The sequence below is a fragment of the Siphateles boraxobius genome, unplaced genomic scaffold (genome assembly GCF_051911475.1).
Source record: "Siphateles boraxobius isolate OS27281-9 unplaced genomic scaffold, OSU_SipBor_1 7, whole genome shotgun sequence".
NCBI lineage: Eukaryota > Metazoa > Chordata > Actinopteri > Cypriniformes > Leuciscidae > Siphateles > Siphateles boraxobius.
In genome coordinates this window covers 37,129,809-37,149,584 of record NW_027509197.1, presented here as the reverse complement: position 1 = coordinate 37,149,584, position 19,776 = coordinate 37,129,809, and the positions used below count along the sequence as shown (strand labels likewise).

At 37.6% G+C, this 19,776-nt stretch overlaps 1 protein-coding gene and 1 long non-coding RNA gene across 3 annotated transcripts in view; one reads left to right on the top strand and one right to left on the bottom strand.

The window, feature by feature from the left end:
• Positions 1-708: 708 nt before the first annotated feature.
• The window catches only part of csrnp3 (cysteine-serine-rich nuclear protein 3), a 57,950-nt gene continuing 38,882 nt past the window's right edge, over positions 709-19,776 (bottom strand). For both annotated transcript variants that reach the window (XM_077216349.1, XM_077216350.1), the window contains 4 exons: positions 16,693-16,910; positions 7,555-7,814; positions 7,171-7,467; positions 709-5,522 (listed from right to left, as the gene is read on the bottom strand). In XM_077216349.1, the coding sequence (XP_077072464.1) occupies positions 4,407-5,522; positions 7,171-7,467; positions 7,555-7,814; positions 16,693-16,910 (1,891 nt within the window). In that variant the 3' untranslated portion in view covers positions 709-4,406. The remainder of the gene's footprint in view (positions 5,523-7,170; positions 7,468-7,554; positions 7,815-16,692; positions 16,911-19,776) is intronic.
• On the top strand, positions 7,357-15,801 carry LOC143723662 (uncharacterized). The gene is made up of 3 exons (XR_013197160.1): positions 7,357-7,485; positions 7,591-7,836; positions 15,736-15,801. It is a non-coding gene; the product is annotated as an uncharacterized LOC143723662 (long non-coding RNA).

Here is a 19,776-nt window from a genome sequence, read left to right as displayed (position 1 = left end):
GATGTCATTTTTGTTTTTGTCAATTTCGACTTTTGATGGCATAATTATGAGGAAAAACTCAATGTTTTATCATAATTATGACATTTTATCATAATTTTGACTATTTCATCATTTTGATTTTCTATATAACTGTCAATTTTGACCTTTATCTCATAATTATGACAAAGTATGTAATAAATATGACTTATTATGACAATTATTATGCGTGGGAAATGGCTCTTCATAGGGGAAAGTAATCATACACCTCTCCAGGCCAAATGTTTTGAGGTATATTTCATATCTGTAGCATAAAGAGTTGCTGTCTGGATTAATACATCAAGGAAACGGTCTTACTTATAGTTGTCTCTGCAATATTAAGATGGAATAAAGTTTTTAAAGGACACATTTCACCTTTAAGGATCTGATCATGTCATTACCGCCCCACAAGGTCATGCTACAATGTTGATAGCATAAAAGGCATTTGATTGTCCTGTCTCGAGCTTATTGAGAGACATTCTCCATTGGACAATGACTTTCTTTTCATCAAGAGGATAAACAAACTGACAGAGGCATCATGTTTGTGCGTTAAAAACGGCTTTAAATCTAAACTCGTCAGTGCTTTAAGGTAATAATTCACACAAAAATTAATATTAAGTGATCATTTAAACACCCTCGTGTCATTTTAAATATATATATATATATATATATATATATATATATATATATATATATATATATTTGTTGTTTTAAAGTAGTATGAAGATTTTTCAAAAATTCTCTTTTTTAGGGAAAACAAATAACGGCATACAGGTTTGGAACGACATGGATGACGGTGAGTAAATAATGCCAATTTTTATTTTAGATGAGTTTTTCCTTTAACACGGTAGGAAATCTGATGCGAAATAAATTCACTCCTTTGAATAAATATTAGCTTTAATGTGTGGCATTATCACTATTGCACTTCACAAACAATTCTTCAGAATGATTTGTTCAGTCATAGCTTATTTTTAAATTAAATAACCGTAACAAGAATTAATCTCTTTTTTCTCTCTCAAAATCTTAAGCACAGTTATTGAGAGAATATTTTCACATCATGACATAAAATATTTTCTATAAATTGAGAAAGATCTGTTCACCTTCCTGGCCTCCGTCCATTCAATACTTTCAATTATGCAATAAATTTAAAGTATTTTATTGTACAAACCTAATATTAGTTGTTTTGTATTCTAAACACTTTTTAAAAAAATCATCTTCGCCTGACGGAAACGGAATGCTTCGTTCGCAGTAACTTCATGCATTTCAAAGTGCATTTCATCAGAAATCCCTGCATAATCCCAAAGATAATGTAAGACTTTAGTATCTCAGAGTTTCATAAGACAAAGCGTTTGACCATTTTCATCATCTTAATCTGGTTTAAAAAGTTAAATCTGTTATCTAACTACTTTATGTGTTCTATCTGTCTTTTTTAAAGCAAATAGATATGATATATCATTTTCTAGTTAGTGTCATGGAAAAAACATCCTTTACGTCTCCACTAAAAACTTGGAGAAATTTTGTAAAAACAATATCTAAGGCTGTGTTCAGAATAGCATGCTAACATACTACTATGTATGTGTATTTAATGCACGCTTCTGTATCCAAAAATGCAGTGCACTTGCCAAAAGTAATATAGGAACAATTTTGTCTTACTTGACTCACCAAATGTTAAAACATTATGTTCATATATGTTAAGACATATATGAAAATATGTAAATGAACCTTTAAAAAAGTAGCTAGTATATACTAAACAATATTCAGTAAGTAGTAAGCAAGTATTCCATTGGGAACACAGCCATAGACATGGCACGGTAACAGATAGCCCCGCCCCCTTCAGTGCACAGGTAACGATTGGTTACGGTTCTGTGTAACATCAGCCAGTGGAAAAGTGCAATTATGTTGAGGAAATGTATTGTGTTCACAACTTAAATATCATGGTTTTGGTTTTGTAAGCAAAGGCAAATGAACAGCACACATTTTAAGAGCCGTTTTCATGCTTTCACAAACTCTTTAAAAGCATGAAGTATGTGTACGAAAACGCAACAGTATTATTTTCTATTTTACAGTACATTGAACTCTTACAAAACCATAAACCAGCGATGAAAGCTAAAAAAAAACATGCTTTTATCAAACATTTAGATATACACTTACTTCAGAACACTAACAGCAACAATCTTTTTTCAGTTTTCTTTTTTTGCACCACGAACACAGATACATAGAAAAGTTCTATCCACATTTCTGCTCAAAACAAGAACTTTTGAAATTACAAGAAACCTTGCACGAGCCTAAGATCAGGAATATACTTCACGCTAGTATGTAAACGCAAATATTTGACCAACGTTTTGCAAGACCTGACTCACAGTTCTCCCACAAATTAAAGGGATAGTTCACCCAAAAATGAAAATGATCCCATGATTTACTCACCCTCAAGCCTAGGTGTATAGTGTATATGACTTTCCTCTTTCAGTCGAACACAAACAGAGTTACAGTAAAACATATCCTGGTTCTTCCAAGCTTTATAAAGGGAGTGAGTAGAGATTTTGAAGCCCAAAAAAGCACATCCATCCATCATAAAAGTAATAAATATAGCTCCAGGGGGTTAATAAAGCCTTCTGAAGTGAAGCGATGCGTTTGTGCAATAAACACATCCATATTAAAAAATTATCCTGATTAAAAAATAAATTCGACCTCACGTTATGTCAATCATGCTTGCATCCGAAACTTTCGTCCGTCATAAAAAAAATCGAATCGGGTTCGATTGTCTGCGTTTTTCACATCTGTAGCAAGCAGTTTGAATGGTGTTTGAATGGTGTTTTGACAATTCAGAGCCACCGAATCACGAATTCGAAAAAACGCAACCGAAAATTTCGGACTCAGTGTGCAAGGACCTTTACTTCTGCAGAACACAAAAGAAGATATTGTGAAGTTGGAATCCAATCAACATTGGACCTCATTGAAAAAAATATTTTTCAAAATGTCTTTTGTTCTCCACAGAAGAGAGAAAGTCAAACAGGTTTGGAATGACACGAGGGTGAGTAAATCCAAACAAAATGTAAATTTTTGGGTAAACTATCCCTTTAAGTTCTCGTTCTGAAGGTAACGCAACTCAAGGTGACGCTAGAATAACTTCTGTTGCATTAAAAACAATGGGTCTCCTTCACTAAACGTGTGTACGCACAAATTTGTTGTTTTTCAAAACATTTTCATGAACAATCATGAAGTTCTGTACTAAAATTATAAATTCACAAGAAAATTAACAACTGAAACTACATGTATAAAAAAATCACATACTCTGAGTGGCCTTATAGTTGTGTTAAGATTACATTTCATATATGTCATCTTAAATATATTTGATCATAAACAATGAAAAAGTAAGAAAAGTTTCTAGGTTTCTCTGTATAACAACGCAGATACGAATATGAGGATCTTAATGCACAAACTGTATTTAGAAAGCGTCATATGGCTGCTAAGGGTGACGAAAGGCTGTAAAAGAAAACGTTGTACGGAAAGCCCCAAGGGAGATGTTTGGGTGTGTTTTATGCCAATTACTAACACAAAGGCCTTGTTTACACCTGTTATTAAGAAGTGTTTTCACAAGTGGACGACTCTAAATACAGGTGTAAACGGGGTCTAACGTTTTGAGCTTGTCCACTTTCGACCACTTCCACTTCCACTTCTACTTCTACCGGATTGCTTTCGCAGTGTAAACGCTCATGTTGTCGAATGCGTTAGAACAGCCGAAAAATACCAGCTACTCTCCGTCTATGCATCTAACAGATAAACATTATGGGAAGCGCCCTAGCCAGACGGGATTTAAACTCTGTAAGCTAGAGACCCAAGTTTGGTTTGAAGATGAAAAACATACCAAGCACAATGTTCTCTCACCATTCCAGATTTCTAAAAGAGACGGATTAAAACACCAGGTGTAAACAGGAATCCCTCGTTTACTTGTAATCCGATCGACCAAAATGCATCTTAATACCAGGGGTAAACAGGGCCTTAGTCGCTCATCTTTCGCTACTCCAAATTCATTAACATTACAATGAGGTTGAGATCAAATACGTGTATGCACATGTGTTGAATTAGGCGTAAATTTCGAGAGAAGTTCTCCTGCGCATACAAAAACGAAATAATCCATGCAAATATTAGTGAATGAGACCCACTGTGTTATTGAAATCTAGAAGCGTTTGCGTACTTACATAGAGAATGTTTCAAACCTAACGCTTATCGTACACTCTGATTTTGCAGCTTAAATCGTTTTTGTTCTTTGCAAAGTTCAGTAAAAATACGTATTTTTGGATCCGCCCCCCCCCCCCCCCCAAACGTCAAACAGGAAATTTGTCAGAATGAAACATCGAAGGCTGCTTTTATACTCTTGCCGCTTTCTTAATCTAAACCGGAGTGGGTTCGGGGAAAGAGTCCAGTAAAGTAGGTCCTTTCGTGTTGTCCGCTAGCGAAACGTCGGGTAGATTGCGAGACATCTCCTTTGGCTGTTCAGCTAAGTAACAGTTCCCGTTGGCGTTGTATCCTGTATCCTGCGTATTGTTGTTCAGATAGTTTTGGAATTCCATCTGGTTCAGCTCTCCTGATTGGCTGAGGAAGGTCCCTTTGGATTGGACGCTTTTATCCGGCTCTGGGGCGCAACAGCCAATCACGGCCAAGTGGTGATTGGCGTATGGCTGCTCGGGCTGCTGGGAGAAGTCTGTGTATTGGTCAGCGGTCACATTGAAGGGACCCTGAGACATGACCCTACTGGAGTCATTGACTCTGTCTTGATAGGAGGCCGTGTCCCCTATGTAGGGCTCATTAGATTGGTTGGCAGAGGCTAAAAGTACGGATGGACTAGCGTTTTCCATCGGGTAGTACTCCGCAGTGGAGTTGATGAAGTAGGAGTTGCCGTTTGTTTGGTTGTCCGACGCGACTTTATTCTCTGAGTAACACATCACGGAAGTGGGCGGAGCCACCTCGCTATTGGCCAATCCCGCGGCAAACTCCTCCGTCTTGTCTCCGTCCTCGTCGTCGTCTTCTTCCTCAGAGTCGCTATTGGCCAAGCTCTGTGTGCTGGAGTCAGACAGACTGCACAGACTGCTGCTCTCATCCTCGTCATCTTCGTTCTCCTCATCTTCATCATCTTCTTCATCCTCCTCTTCGTCCTCCTCGTCTTCCTCCTCCTCCTCCTCCTCGTCTTCCAAGGCCTCGTCTATGTCGTCGCCAGCTTGCAGATGCATGATGGTGGTCTGCGGGACTGTATCCGGGATTGCGTATTCCAGTGAATGCTGGCCCGTCGCCATCGGGCTGCAGTGACCGTTTGGGTCGTTGTGGAATCCGTTGCCGACCGTCGAGACGGATCCGGGATTCTGCTGCTGCTCGCGACTCTTCTCCAGTTCCAGCTTCATGATGGTGTGCAGAAAGTGAGTCCGCACTCGGATGGGGTTAAACTCGATCCTGCCGGCTGCGTTGCTGCAGCCCTCTTTTGTGCAGCCACACGGGAATGACATACGGTCCACCTGTGGACATGCAAGAACACTTGAGCACAGGCCAGTTTAGGATGGTTTGAATTACACACAGCAGGAATGATCTAAATCAGGTTTGCCCAACCCGGCTCCTGCCGATCGACTGTCCTGCACAGTTCATCTCCAACCCTAATCAAACACACCTGAAGCAACCAATTAAGGTCTTCAGGATCACTTGAAAATTAAAGGCAGGTGTGTTTCATTAGGGTTGGAGAGATACTGTGCAGGATAGTCGATCGGCAGGAGCAGGGTTGGGCACCCCTGATCTAAATAAAGCTCCTCTCTCGTCTGAAGACTCGATGTACCGCGTAAAATGTAACCAGCTGAATCTATGTCTGCTGTCTAACATCTTAATCAGTTTTAACAGGGCATACCTCCATTAAACTTTAGACATCTTAATCATTTTTGCTTGTTAGTCTGCTATGCTAGATTTCTTTCACAGGCCTCGCTTTACTACAGTATAGGGAGGGAGGATATAAATCAAAACCTGATGTGGTTCTAGCAACTGAATGAGTCCAAGAACATGTTGGGATCATAGTTCACTTTAAAATTAAAAGTTTAATTAAAAAAGCTTAATGAAGCCTATTTTAATGACAATTACAGGTTGTTTTGCATTATTTTGATGAAAATTAATTAGGTTTTACCACTTTTTGTAATTACCATTCTGTGAAAAGTATTATTATTATTACTTATTACCTTAATCAATACCTTAAATTATATTAATCATAATTTGTCAAATAAAAAAATAAATAAAAAGTAATAATATTAAAATGTATAATTTTAAAAATGTTAAAAATGACAAAATAAAAATCATAATATTTTAATAGTTATTAGTAAATATAAAAATTAGATAATTTAGAAAATTTACTTTGGAAAATGTTTATACATCATGGTCGTATTTGTCTGTCTATATACTAATTAAACAAAACAATGTATTGCAAAATAGATATACTGTAAAAACATCAGTAGTACTTAATGTACTACTCATGTTTTTATAGTATATGTATCTAATTAGAATCTAATTAGAATCATCACTGAAAATCAAAAGTAAAATGTATGCATTATTACAGAAATTAAAATAATGCATGTCAATGCAACAAAAAAAAAAATCTTAATGGTTTAAAGAAATGAATTTATTTAAAAAATAATAATAATGCTTTTTGAATGTTAATAGTACACATATACACATTATATAATATTTACATTGTAAAATGTAAATGTCACAATGCAATTTTTTCATAAAACAGGCTGCATTTCCTTAAATCAATAGGCATACTTTATTTAATTTACAATTTTTATTTTGTGAGTGTGTGTGAGATTTTTGTTTGATTAACTTTAAAGTTAATCTTTATTTTACAGTACTCTTCCCCATGTACATCCTATATACTTATTATAGTAATAGCAATAACTGGGTAATAACTAGGTACTAACGTTGAACCTAGCACTTAACCCATGTAGTTACCTTATATTAACCAGTACTTTCCTAGGTAAGTACACGTAAGTGAACGTATACTGTAAAATAAAGTGCAACCATTTATTCAATTATTAATTATTATATAAATAATTAATTAACAAGAACTAGAATTCCTCAGGGGTGATAACATGCGTTTAACACGTGTATGTGTGTGTTTGCTGCTCATACCTGACACTTGATGCCGGCGAGGCTGCATGTACAGGTCTCGGGGTCACAGAAGAGTCTGCAGTCACAGCCACAGTCTTCCCTGGACACCCTGATGGCTCGTAGCTCGTGTTTCTCCTCCACGTCCAGCTTCTTGACGCCGGATGAGCGCAGAAGAGTGCGTCGCTTCTTAGTGGTCAGAGGCTGAAGGAAGAAGTATTCGTCCACCTCTGTGTTATCAATGTCCAGGTCATCGTCAGAGATGTCATCCAGCGTGAGAGCGTTGGCCTCGTCGGACTCCACCGCGCCGTTCTTCGTCAACTGAGGAGCATGCAAAAGGTCAAATTTCATGAAGACAATCACACACCAATTTATCCAATAGCAAACGTATGTTTTCTTTTTGCGCACCCGCAGCCGGATGGAGTTGAGTTTCTCCTCTTTTAGGTGGTCTCGGAGCATGTCTCTGTGGATCCTCTCCTGCTCCATGGCGAACTCTCCCAGTGTGTACTGGCGCACGCAGCTGTGCCTGCTGGACATGCCCAGTGTACTGCCACCCTGACTGGGCACGCTGGTGAATCCCTGCCGCCGGCTGAAGTAATACACTGTCACCTTCTCAAAGTGCACCCTCCTCGTCCTCATCCGCTTCTCTCGCTTCAGTATCGAGGATGCTAAAAACACATTCAATTAAAGGTAAGTAAAATTACAGTTTGGTTATTCCATTTGAAAGACACTAATATGCATCTTTCATGTAACAGCACAGTGATTTGAGGACTAGGATATAGGGCTGAGTGATGGATTAAATATTTACAATATTTGATTTTGTCGACGATATCAAATTTCCAATATTCAGAATTTCACAATGATTTATTTATATTAAATGTATGCATTTGGCAGATGCTTTTATCCAAAGCGACTTGCATTCGAGGTATACATTATAAGTTCATGCATGACCTGGGAATCAAACCCATCACCTTGCTGTTGCTGGCACAATGCTCTACTGTTAGAGCTGTAGAAAAAAATACGGGTTAGAAAAACGTTTGCCAAACAAATACATGCAACATGGTAGAAACATTATAATCACTGCAATAATGATCTGATCACAGAATCTTAGCATTTGCCTATTTAAATCCAAACAGCAACTTTTTTTTTTTGGCCAGGCAGTGTATATTCAGTATATAGTGGATTTGATTTAAACCTAACTAAGATTGTTCAAAAGTCTGATTCATTTGCACAAACCAGTGCTTTCGACCTGTCCATTAAAATTAATTAATTTAAAGTTATTCTGATTTTTAAAAGTAATGCATTACAACGATGCTTTACTCCCTGAAAATTTACTTTTAATGGAAAGTAATGCGTTACTTTTTCTCACATGGTCTGGGTTTGCTTGTTTGTTTTTTTTGCTTTTTTTTTATAATTAAATATTTGGCAAATGTAATAGCCCTTTCACACTAAAAGTGAAATGAATAAGCCTCAGGCTGAAGGAAATGCAAATTAAACAGACTATACAGACACACGCTTGCATTATATATATACTCTGCAAGTGTACATGAAGGGTGCCATTTGGGACAGGGCCAACGCCTCTGCACTTACTCCCGATTTCTCTCAACATGGAGAAAGCAGAGCTGTCAGTCCGTAAATGGAAAAACAAAGTAACTTTCGTTACTTATTTGAAAAAGTAACTGATATTTTGTTTTGAATTTAAAAGTAGTACATTGCTTTAATAGTTGCTTCAAAAAAAGTAATCTGATTACTTAACTCACGTTACTGTAATCCATTACCCCCAACACTGCTTGTTTTAAAATATTAAGTAAAAAAAAAAAAAAGGATAATTTATAATATTGCTTTTTTAATGTTATTGGTGCATAAGAATGCACAAGATGGTTTAGCTGATCTCCCTGCCTGGGCCAGCTGAAAAAATTTAAATAACATTAAATAAAAACACTAATATTGTGAAATATTGTAACAATTTAAAACAACTTGTTAATTTATATGAATATATATTTTACATCTACTTTATTCCTGTGATCAAAGCTGAATTTTCAGCATCATTACTCCAGTCTCCAGTGTCACATGATCCTTCAGAAATCATTCTAAAATGCTGATGTGCTGCTCAAGACAAATTTCTGATTATTATCAACGTTGAAAACAGTTGTGCTGCTTCATACTGTATCTTTGATAGAAGTTTCAGAAGAACAGCATTTTTTAAATGGAAATTATTTTTTACATTATAAATGTATTTACTATCACTTTTAAAAGTGGAAAGTTTGTAAAGGAGTATATCACAGCTGTATTAGTAAGAAATTCTCCTCTGCTCCTCTAGTGGTCCCACAATCCTCTGCACACCTCTGGCTCCTATTGTTTGGCCATTTATAGGGGGATGGTAAATATAGCCTGTATAAATATCCCCAGTTTTGGCCTCCACAAGAGTGGAGTTTCCCTGATACTCTCTCCCACAGCTCCCTTCATGTCTGACACAAACAGGACAAATAAGAACCATCTGCTGCTGCAGGTCCCCCGCCCAGAAACACCAGCAGAATACACACACACACACACACACACACACACACACACACACACACACACACACACACACACACACACACACACACACACACACACACTGTGTGTGCACTGCGCTTAACCTAGTCTGACTCAGGAACTCCAGCAGAACTATGCGAACTGAGCTTTCTGAGTGCAGGGGAAAGTGTTGAAGAAGAATTAGGCAGAGGCTGATTTGTTGAGAAATGACTTGGAAAAACAATTTAAATTTTACATAAAAGTCCTGATACAAGTCTTTTTTCTTGGATAGCAAGAAAATCTAATTTCTTGGACAAAACGTACACTTCCAGGTTATATTTAATCCTTAAACTTAAAGGTGCATTGCGCAACATTTCATGTTAAAAATACCCGTTTTTCTAACCAATACATGCTTAAACAATTGCCTGATGGGCTGAATGAGCCCTTCTCTGTTCAATGCGATTGCCTCTATAATCCTGTACAGTAAAGTAAATAAGAGGGATTCAGCACGGAATTTGAGACTGGGCGTGACGTCATGCGCGTTCACGCTCACCTGGCTATGTCTGGAAGGTTTGTGTATTCGCCTTCATTCTCCGTATCAGCGAGGAAAACTCGAGCGACAAAAGTAGAAGATGGATTCAAAGAGACCGGCTTGTAGTCCATTCCAAACCCCAACGCAAACTCCACGTAAGACAAAGAAAAGAAAACTTTTGTGTAGTGCCACCAAAAGGGCCAAATTGGAGTCAGACAGGCGTCGGAGTAAGACGAGAGTCAACATCGGGAAGGCTTTCAACAAATCTCCAGTCTGCTCTAGGGCTCAAATGGGATCCTCAGTTGGCTTTTTTCTTGATAAAACGGTAAGATATAGCCCAGTCTCTAATGTCTGATACGGCAAATCTATGATAAAACAAATGACGATACGTAAAATGTGTAATGCGTAAGCTAGATAAATGCACAATCAGAATTGGTTTTACTACCATTGTCAGTGAACAGGTTCATTAACTAGGAATTGTCTTTGGAAGAATAGTACAACCTTGTAGTGTGTGAACTAATTTCATGTTGTGTATAGTTACCCTTTTTTTGTCTTCTAAATATATGAACTATTGTGACCTTGCCCAGGGACAGCAGTTGAAAAGTATTGACACATTTCACATAAATGTTCGTCAGTGTGTATTGTCCCTGTCAAAATATCTATTAAATAAATCAGCACTACATGTAGTTTAGTGATTCGCTATTCGAGTAAAACAGTTCAAGATTCTTGAGTGTGATATAAAATGCTGATATATAAGTTAGATAATTAGACACAAATTTTGAGCAAATTACTGCCTAATTAGGAGGTATTGCTCTTGGAATATGCTACTTAGCAGATCAATAAAACAGGCTAAACCCCCGCAAATCTTCGGCGGATGAGCCTGTTTGGCTTTTACGGTAACGTCATAGTGCCATTTGATTGTTTATTACCTTGAGAAATTTGAGTGTACGTTGTTGACCAACTGTGTATGATATGATTATTATTTTGAGCTTTTACAAAGTAATAACTTATATTGTTCACGAACGTGTTTCCATAATAATACCATCAAAAGTGGATACAGTAAACACATAAAACAGTTCAACATGGAGATAGATGGAAACAAAAACCGAAGTTTTCTACTACCCCCGTTTTTCCCTCACACATAAGTGTGTAATTTACTCAAATGCCTTTCCTTTCATATATTTAAAATGACTTGCAGATTTAAAACTTTATTACCTCTGAAGACATTATGACTGTAAACAAAAGATTTCTGCGGCTGATGCTCCTTTGGTTATGAACAGCTCGTGCAAGCGTGCATGTGCGTGTGGTCCCGTGAGCGTGCACACCTCTGGTTGCAGTTTCGCTTGTTGCCAGAGGGGGCATAGTTCTGCAAAAACTCATAGACTTGCGCTATGCACCTTTAAATAATAACAACTTTAATTATAACTTTAAACTTTAATCAAATATATTGTGCATAAAGAAATTCCTGTTTTAGAAACTGACATTATTTTCCTGACATGTAAGTAGACTCAATTTTCCACCCAAATTCTCATCTCTGTAACACTGTAACACATCTGAATGTTTAACTTTTGAAATTTCTTTGTGATTCTCATTATTCTCAATAGGGATTCTCATTATTGTAATTGGGTAATTTTATGAAAACAATGCAAAAAAAAAAAAAGTCCTAAAACAGGCTACAGTTTCTATGCAAAATATAGGTTTAATTGTTTACACCTGGTCTTTTAAATTAGCTTTGAAATTCAAATGTGACCCTGGACAAGTTTTTGCAGGTTTTGTGAAATACACTTAAAAACACAATGGTGTTTTGGACATGTACTATGGTAATACCATGGTATTGTTCAAGTAAACTATACCGTTCAATTGTTTGGTGTAAGATTATTATTATTTTATTCAGAAAGGATGCATTTAATTGATCAAAAGTGACAGTAACAACATTTATAATGTTACACAATATTTTTAATTCTGTTCTTTTAAACTTTCTATTATTAAAAAAAATCCTGAAAAAAATGTATAACAGTTTCCACAAAAATATTAAGCAAACTGGTTTCAACATTGATAATAATAACAACTGTTTCTTAAGCAGCAAATCATCATATTAGAATGATTTCTGAAGGATCTTGTGACACTGAAGACTGGAGTAATGATGCTAAACATTCAGCTTTGATCACAGGAATAAATTACATTTTAAAATATATTTACATAGAAAACAAGTCATTTTAAATTGTAATAATACTTCACAATATTACTGTTTTTACTGTATTTTGAGCCTTGGTGTTGGTGAGCAAAAGGAACTTCTTTTAAAATATTATAATATCTTACCGACCCCAAGCATTTGAACCGTATCATGTGCATACCAAGGTAAATGAATAAGGCAATCATTTTAGTACCATGTGTATTATCCTTTCATGCCACCAAAGGGTTTGCATCTAACAGACACTGGCTTTTCATCATGTTTCCTTTAAAAATAGTTCCAGGACTCCAGCTCAGCAGGTTGATTTAAACATCAGTAATTTACAATTATGAGCTACATTTCACATCTTAATGTAGATGTAACCTCTCTCTGAAGCTGTGCTGAAAGAGCAACGCTTTCTAAAGGAGTAAACAGACGTCCTCTGGGACTCGCTGCACTGTGGGTCATCCGCAGACATCTGGTGCACATAAACTTCTAATTATTTTTAATGACGGAATCAAAGTGGAGGAGCGTCACAAAACATTAAAGACCACAGAGAGGTGATGGAGAGCTCGGATTTAACAGGGGCAAAAAGATGAAGAGCATCAGGAATGATTGACAACACTGGCTTATTAAAATAACTTCTCACAGAACAGCTCAGTTTATTGGGCCTTAATTAATCCGTATATATTTTAGAACTGGTCACTCTTTATGGCTTAATGTTTGTTTTACAAAAAGTTACCTCGTCTGACTCAGGAAATTCAGAAGAACTGAAGCAGAGCACTTTACTGCAAACAATGGTTCCCATTCAGTCAGTCATGTTCGACGTTACGTTGAACTGACGTTATGGGGTCTCTCCTAGAAGCCAAATCACCTCCAAGTGGTAACAAAACAAGCCAATGGACATTAGCCAGTGAGATTTGCATGCCGAGTCACACCTACCCATATACACCGGTAAAAATATGATCGGAGTTACTCAATTTATTCATATTTTGCTTCTGAGCGAGCTGTTGTGAATAGCGATCACTCATTCCAGTCACTCCAGTGAAGTGGATTCTCATGCAGAGAAACAGCAATTTTAATTGCTAAAAAGAGCTTATTTCTGAGGAGATCTCTCCTGCAGGTGTGAGGGCGCATACAAAAACCTCCCGCAGACTGGATGATTGGTTTCGGAGCGCAACGCGAAGATCACCTTGCCCCAACCCCGTGCCTTTCTTCCTGGAAGTGCATGAAAAGCTTTGGTAGTATGGAGGTACATAAGTGCACATTCAAAGTTTTTCCTCTCTCACTACCCTCAACTGTGGGGCGGTCAAGGGGTTTGTAGGGATTCACTAGGTGGAATGTGCATTTGCGGTGCATTTATGCCTGCAAAGTGTCGCCACCTGGAGCTCTGGCATAGTGCCGATGGACAGACCGTCTCCGCCTTGGATACAATGGCCATCCTGCAGACCAAAGTGCTCAATGCACAAGAGTAGTTCTGAGCCGGGGTTGATGCAGGACATGTGCACAGTGACTGACCTCGACGCCTGGGCGACGGAAATCATGGCGTGGGCCCTCTGTGTCCACCTTGATGGTCCGGGAACGCCATTTCTGGCTAAACCTTGCAGAGATGCGAGATGGCCATTCCCCTCTAACAGAGAGATACAAGCGTTCCCCACTTGGTGAATCCTGAGTCGAGTTCTTCCAGCATCCTTTCAGAAGAGGGGCACGCTTCCCTCTCGTGAAATTTCACGATAAAGAACAGCAGCTACGACCGTCCACACAGTAAGTCCTGTCCCTTCCATCCAATTTGCTGTGGAGGACTTCCCCTCAGGCTTATTCGGGGAGCTGGGTCGGTTACGACATCGTGAGAGTAGGGGAGAGCCGGGACAGTTGAAACACTTTTCAGATAAACGTCGTTTTCTAAGATAAGGTTACAGATAGATTTTTTTCTTTTTGTGAGCAACAACTCACATATGTGTTCTCTTAGTATCATGTGCTATTCGGTACAAATATAGAATGATTTAAGTAAAAATTGACTTTGAACGGTAGTTGTGCTTTGTTTCAAACACAGGGGTGGGACGGATGAAACATAACAGTTTAAACGGCAACTATTCATCTAATGCTTGTTTTTATGAACAATACCTGACAAGTAACTTATGTATATATTGTTACAAACATATTTTGTAATTTATTTTTTACCATTTTTGTTCTGTCGCCCAATAGACAATAGGCGATAATAAGCCTATGCACAATTCATTTTCTTACATTTCTTCCTTGAGTCATATTGAGTGTTTGCTAGTTGAATAGCCTGTTATTATGAACATAACAAAATTATGAACACTTGTTTTCAACCGTCCCGACAGCGCCTGCTGCCACTTAAACCGGTTTTGCACTTAAACTAAAAAACTCTGATAACGCACACTTAAGGGTGTGTTGCAGTACTAATACACCTGCCGTATTATCATTACAATGACACATGAAACAATAAATACAACTTGTCAGTCAAAAAAAAGTACCGCAAGAAAGAATTCACTTACCGCACTCAAAAACAGCTTTCCGGCTCTAACTTTAAAACGGCATGACGTAAAGAAGAAATGTTTTCGCAGGTCTTGTGTGCATTGCGTGCTGTACCTGCTGACGAAATTTGATGTACATGACGTGAGTGGTTTTCAAGTAAATCTCAATGTTTCATCCGTCCCGCGTTTCAATCGTCCCGGCTATCCATTAGTTGCCAAAAGGGCACGCGGCAGCTTGCCAGCATCTTCGTCTCCAACACTTGTAACACAGTTCAGTGGCTATGCCGCTTTCCATAGGGACGTCAGTCTGACGTAACGTTGAACTGACTGACTAAATGGGAACGTCTAGGTTTCTAATGTAACCCCCATTCCCTAAAGGAGGGAACAGAGACGTTACATCCCCCCTGCCACAGCCCTGAACCACTGCCCGATAGCCAGGATCCCTGTCTCAGCTCAAGTAATGCCGGTCATATTTATACCCGTATGTCCGTATGTACGGGTAGGTGTGACCCGACATGCAAATCTCACTGGCCAATGTCCATTGGCACTTGGAGGTGATTGGGCTCCTAGACGAGACCACATGACGTGAGTCCGACGTAATGTTCCCTCCTTTAGGGAACGGTGGTTACATTAGTAACCTAGACGTTTCTCAGTGTTGAAAAAGAAGTTGTGTGTGATTGGTTGAGAAAAACTACAAGGACGTTTTTGTACTATGGAAAGGTGAATCTCAACACAAATAAAATAATACCTCCAAGTCACATTCTCATTATTGTAATTAGGTAATATTATGAAAACAATGTCTCAATGCAAAAAAGTCTGAAAGTAGGATACCATTTCTGTGCAAAATATAATTTTTTACTTTTATCTTTTAGAGTACATGTGAAATATGACCCGGACATTTTCTTGACAGGTTTTATGAAATTCAGTCAGAAGCACAACGGTGTACTATTATTGATACAATGGTATTCTTTAAAGTATACTACTACTGTATACTTGTAACTCTTTATGGCTTATTATTTGCTTTATGATAATTTTTTTATGCATTTTAGGTAGTTTGGCACCAGCTTTCCAAACACTGGATGTGTCAGAAATGCATCTTTCTAGAAATGATGACTGATGCTTTTCAGGTGAACTGCTCTTGAATGTCTTATTATAAAGTTAAATGCCAACTCATGCGCTTCAGCGTCTTAATGGTTAGCGGCATGGGGCCAGATGTTTTACATTTATTGCGATGATGGATATTTTCTCAAGCCTCCTTCAGACAGCATGATGACGATCGATATCAAATCTCAGTGATGAATGTTCCTTTCAAAGGACCATTTTCTATTTTCTGCTACCAATTTCGAGCTAGTGTTATCCCTGGGGACATTCTCTTGGAAACGGCATCTTCCTTCTCGTATACCCACAATTCAGTGCTTTAATGGAATGAGACAATGTTTTGTCAATAGTTAATAAAACAAAATAGTCATATGGAGTAATTTTTATGATACTGTTATGCTTATTTTTAAAAGAATGTATCTGGTCACTATGAAATGTTGTGTGATTGTTCAAAATGTTTCCTTTTGTGCTCCAGTTTTGGAATGACATGAAGGTGATGGGGAAAATTAAGTATTACTAGCCCTAATAACTAGCCCTTTATGTAGTTTTATGGCCTGGCAACCTTTCTATTTTTTAAACTAGGCTACTTTTCTATCATTCTTTAAAATATTTAATCAGTAATAATGTTATGATCATTTGTCAGCTTCCTGTGACTACAAATTGACTAAAAATTTCAAAGTGAAAGGAAATCCTAAAGCAATGTTTTGCTAAAGTGTAGTTGTCTATCTCACCTGTGCGCTGCAGCATGTGTGTTGATGATGAGGATGATGCTGCTGCTGATGAAGAATGTGTGAAGTGCGAGGCTGATGGGTTGACGCTGTCGCTGCTGTCTCCGCTCTCAGTGCTCGATATCTCCTCCTCCTCCGACTCCCTCAGTGAAGAGCAGGGCGACGCTCCCTCCACCTCCTCAAACTTCCTCTTCAGAATCCCACTCATGGCTGCCGTCAGGCTGCACGAGACAAGAGAGCGTTCCTCAAGTAAAAATCACATTTATTTTCTCCATAGGAAAATGAATTTTTAACATTTCAATGATATATTGTGTTATTTTAGTGATAACTGCATTTTACTGATGCATGCTTCTGGAGAAGCAACAATTCAGTGTGATTTCAACTGCACTTCAAGAAAAAGAGTCACTGATCAAATCACTGTTACCATGTCAATGTAACAGACTGTCCATACCCATAAACCATTACAAATTCTCCCCAAATTCCCCTATTTTTAATTATATTTTATTCTATATTATATATACATCAGTGCTGTCAAATTGATTAATCGTGCTAAATTGAATCTAACAATTTTTAAAGAAAATATGTTTGTATATATATATATATATATATTTGTGTGTGTATGTGTGTATATATATATATGTTTGTATATATATATATATGTGTGTGTGTGTGTGTGTGTATATATACACACACACACACACACACACACACACACACACACACACACACACACACACACACACACACACACACACACACACACACACACACACACACACTACTGGGGCCACAGGGTGTGCGCCCCCTACTGGCCTCACTAACACCTCTTCCAGCAGTAACCTGTTTTTTCCCAGGAAGTCTCCCATCCAGGTACTGACCAGGCTCAGCCCTGCATATATATATATATATATATATATATATATATATATATATATATATATATATATATATATATATATATATATATATATATATTTTTTTTTTTTTTTTTTTTTTTAATGCATTATAATTATGCATTTAGCAGAATCTTTTATCCAAAGCAAAATCACGGCATATGCATTATTTTAGTTTAATGAATGGCATAAGTATATTTTTGTTAAATATTGTATCATCATTTCCGACTCAATTCCATCATTCGCTATATGCCTCACAGGATGAGCATTGCCTCATGAAAGACTTTTTCCTGTTTTCAAACACTTTTTTTGTTTGTATTTTGCTTTAAACTAAACTTAGAAACTTTTAAAATGTAATTCGTCTCAAAACCCAGGCCACTGGAAAAGTGGTCAGCTGCTGTTGCTCTATATCAAGCTTTCATTCGCTCTGATCCTCAAAGCACTCAATTAGTGATAAGCGGTAGAACACACTTCCTCCTCTCCTCCTCGCTGCCATTGATCACCAGGCCTCACAGGACCACAGATGGAAGCAGAGGGGAAAAAATACTAATTGAATTCTACCTCAACCTTCCAGGAAGTCACTTTTGTCTGTGTTTGATAGAGTGTCTTCAGGAAAGAAAACAAACTGGAAATTTGAGACGAGTTTTCTGAACTGCACTCATAAACCAGCTCCAGGAATTTATTAATCAGAGTACAAGGACACAGCATGACTGAAAATTAAAAGAAATGAGACTCAAAGGCGCAATGCGGCTTGGAAAGACATGTTCGGTAAACGGCTGTAAAAAAAGTATGATCTTCAGATTCTCAGCTTCTTCTTTTTTTTACAAAAATCACTTGTTTTTACAATGAAGTGAAGTACTCAAGAGAAAATGAATCATTCCACTTAAAATTAGCCTGAAGGGTGTTTATGGTTGCCAAGCGACATGATGCATGTGCGTTTATGATATGTGTGTTTAGATGTGATCTAATGAAACACAATAGCAACCATGTAGCAATTCCCTGGGAACCAACCCCAACATGGGGTGATGGTGATGGTGAGTTTTGCACAGGTACGGCAAGTACCAGTTTCACTTTCTCCAGAAAATGTACTGTAGATTTTAATAAACCTGTTCTTGTTTAACCTGCTGGATTTGGACAGATTTCACACAGATTTCCTAAACCTGCAGTAGCAGGAGCACCAGCAGCACAGTATCCTGACAGTATCTTTTCCCTCCCATCTCCTGCTTTCTTCTGTAGCAACAATTGAGCCAGAAATGAGAAGAGTGAAACACACACACACACACACACACACACACACACACACACACACACACACACACACACACACACACACACACACACACACACACACACACACACACACACACACACACACACACACACACACGACTGGCTGGCAGCCTCATTACTGAAGGAGGGAATGTGTTGTTTCACACTGCAAGCCTCACAGAGCCATCGTGTGTCTGAAGCCCCAGCAGAGCGGCTGATGAACTGGGATTTTAGAGGTACAGGAACACTAAAATCTGGGTTGTGTTTTATGCTCTTCCCTTGATAAATTCCCTTCGTCTCGTTCACTCGGATGCATGTCATTGCTTATGTTGCACGAGTGTTGTGTTTGTGTTGAAATGAAACGCCATAATTCTGCATAATGACAAGCTGATTTATTATGTAGCCTACAGTTTTTTTCCTTATCAATTTGTTTTATTCACCATAAGCCTGTATGCTTGGGTTGTTGGAGAAAATATAAAAAATTACACAAATTAAAAATTATAGAACAATAACCTATAACAGTCAGCTTAAGGTAGCTACAAGTAATAAATGTGGGTAAATGTCAAAATAACTCAAAGTTGTGTTTTTTAAAGTCTCTAATGCTAATATTGTGAAATATTATTACAATTTTAAATAAGTCTGTTATAAGCCTGTGATCAAAGCTGCATTTTTACTCCATTCTTTAGTGTCACATGATCATTCAAATATGCTGATTTGCTGCTCAAGAAAACAAAAATCTTATTATTATCAATGTTGTGTGTGTTTGATTATTCTTAAACTGTTATAATCAAACAGTTGAGCTGCTTAATATTTTTGTGAAAAATAAAATGTATTTTTTTATGAATAGAAAGTTCAAAAGAACAGCATTTATTTGACATAGATTTTTTTGTAACATTAAAAATTGCTTTTTTTGGCATTATGGAAC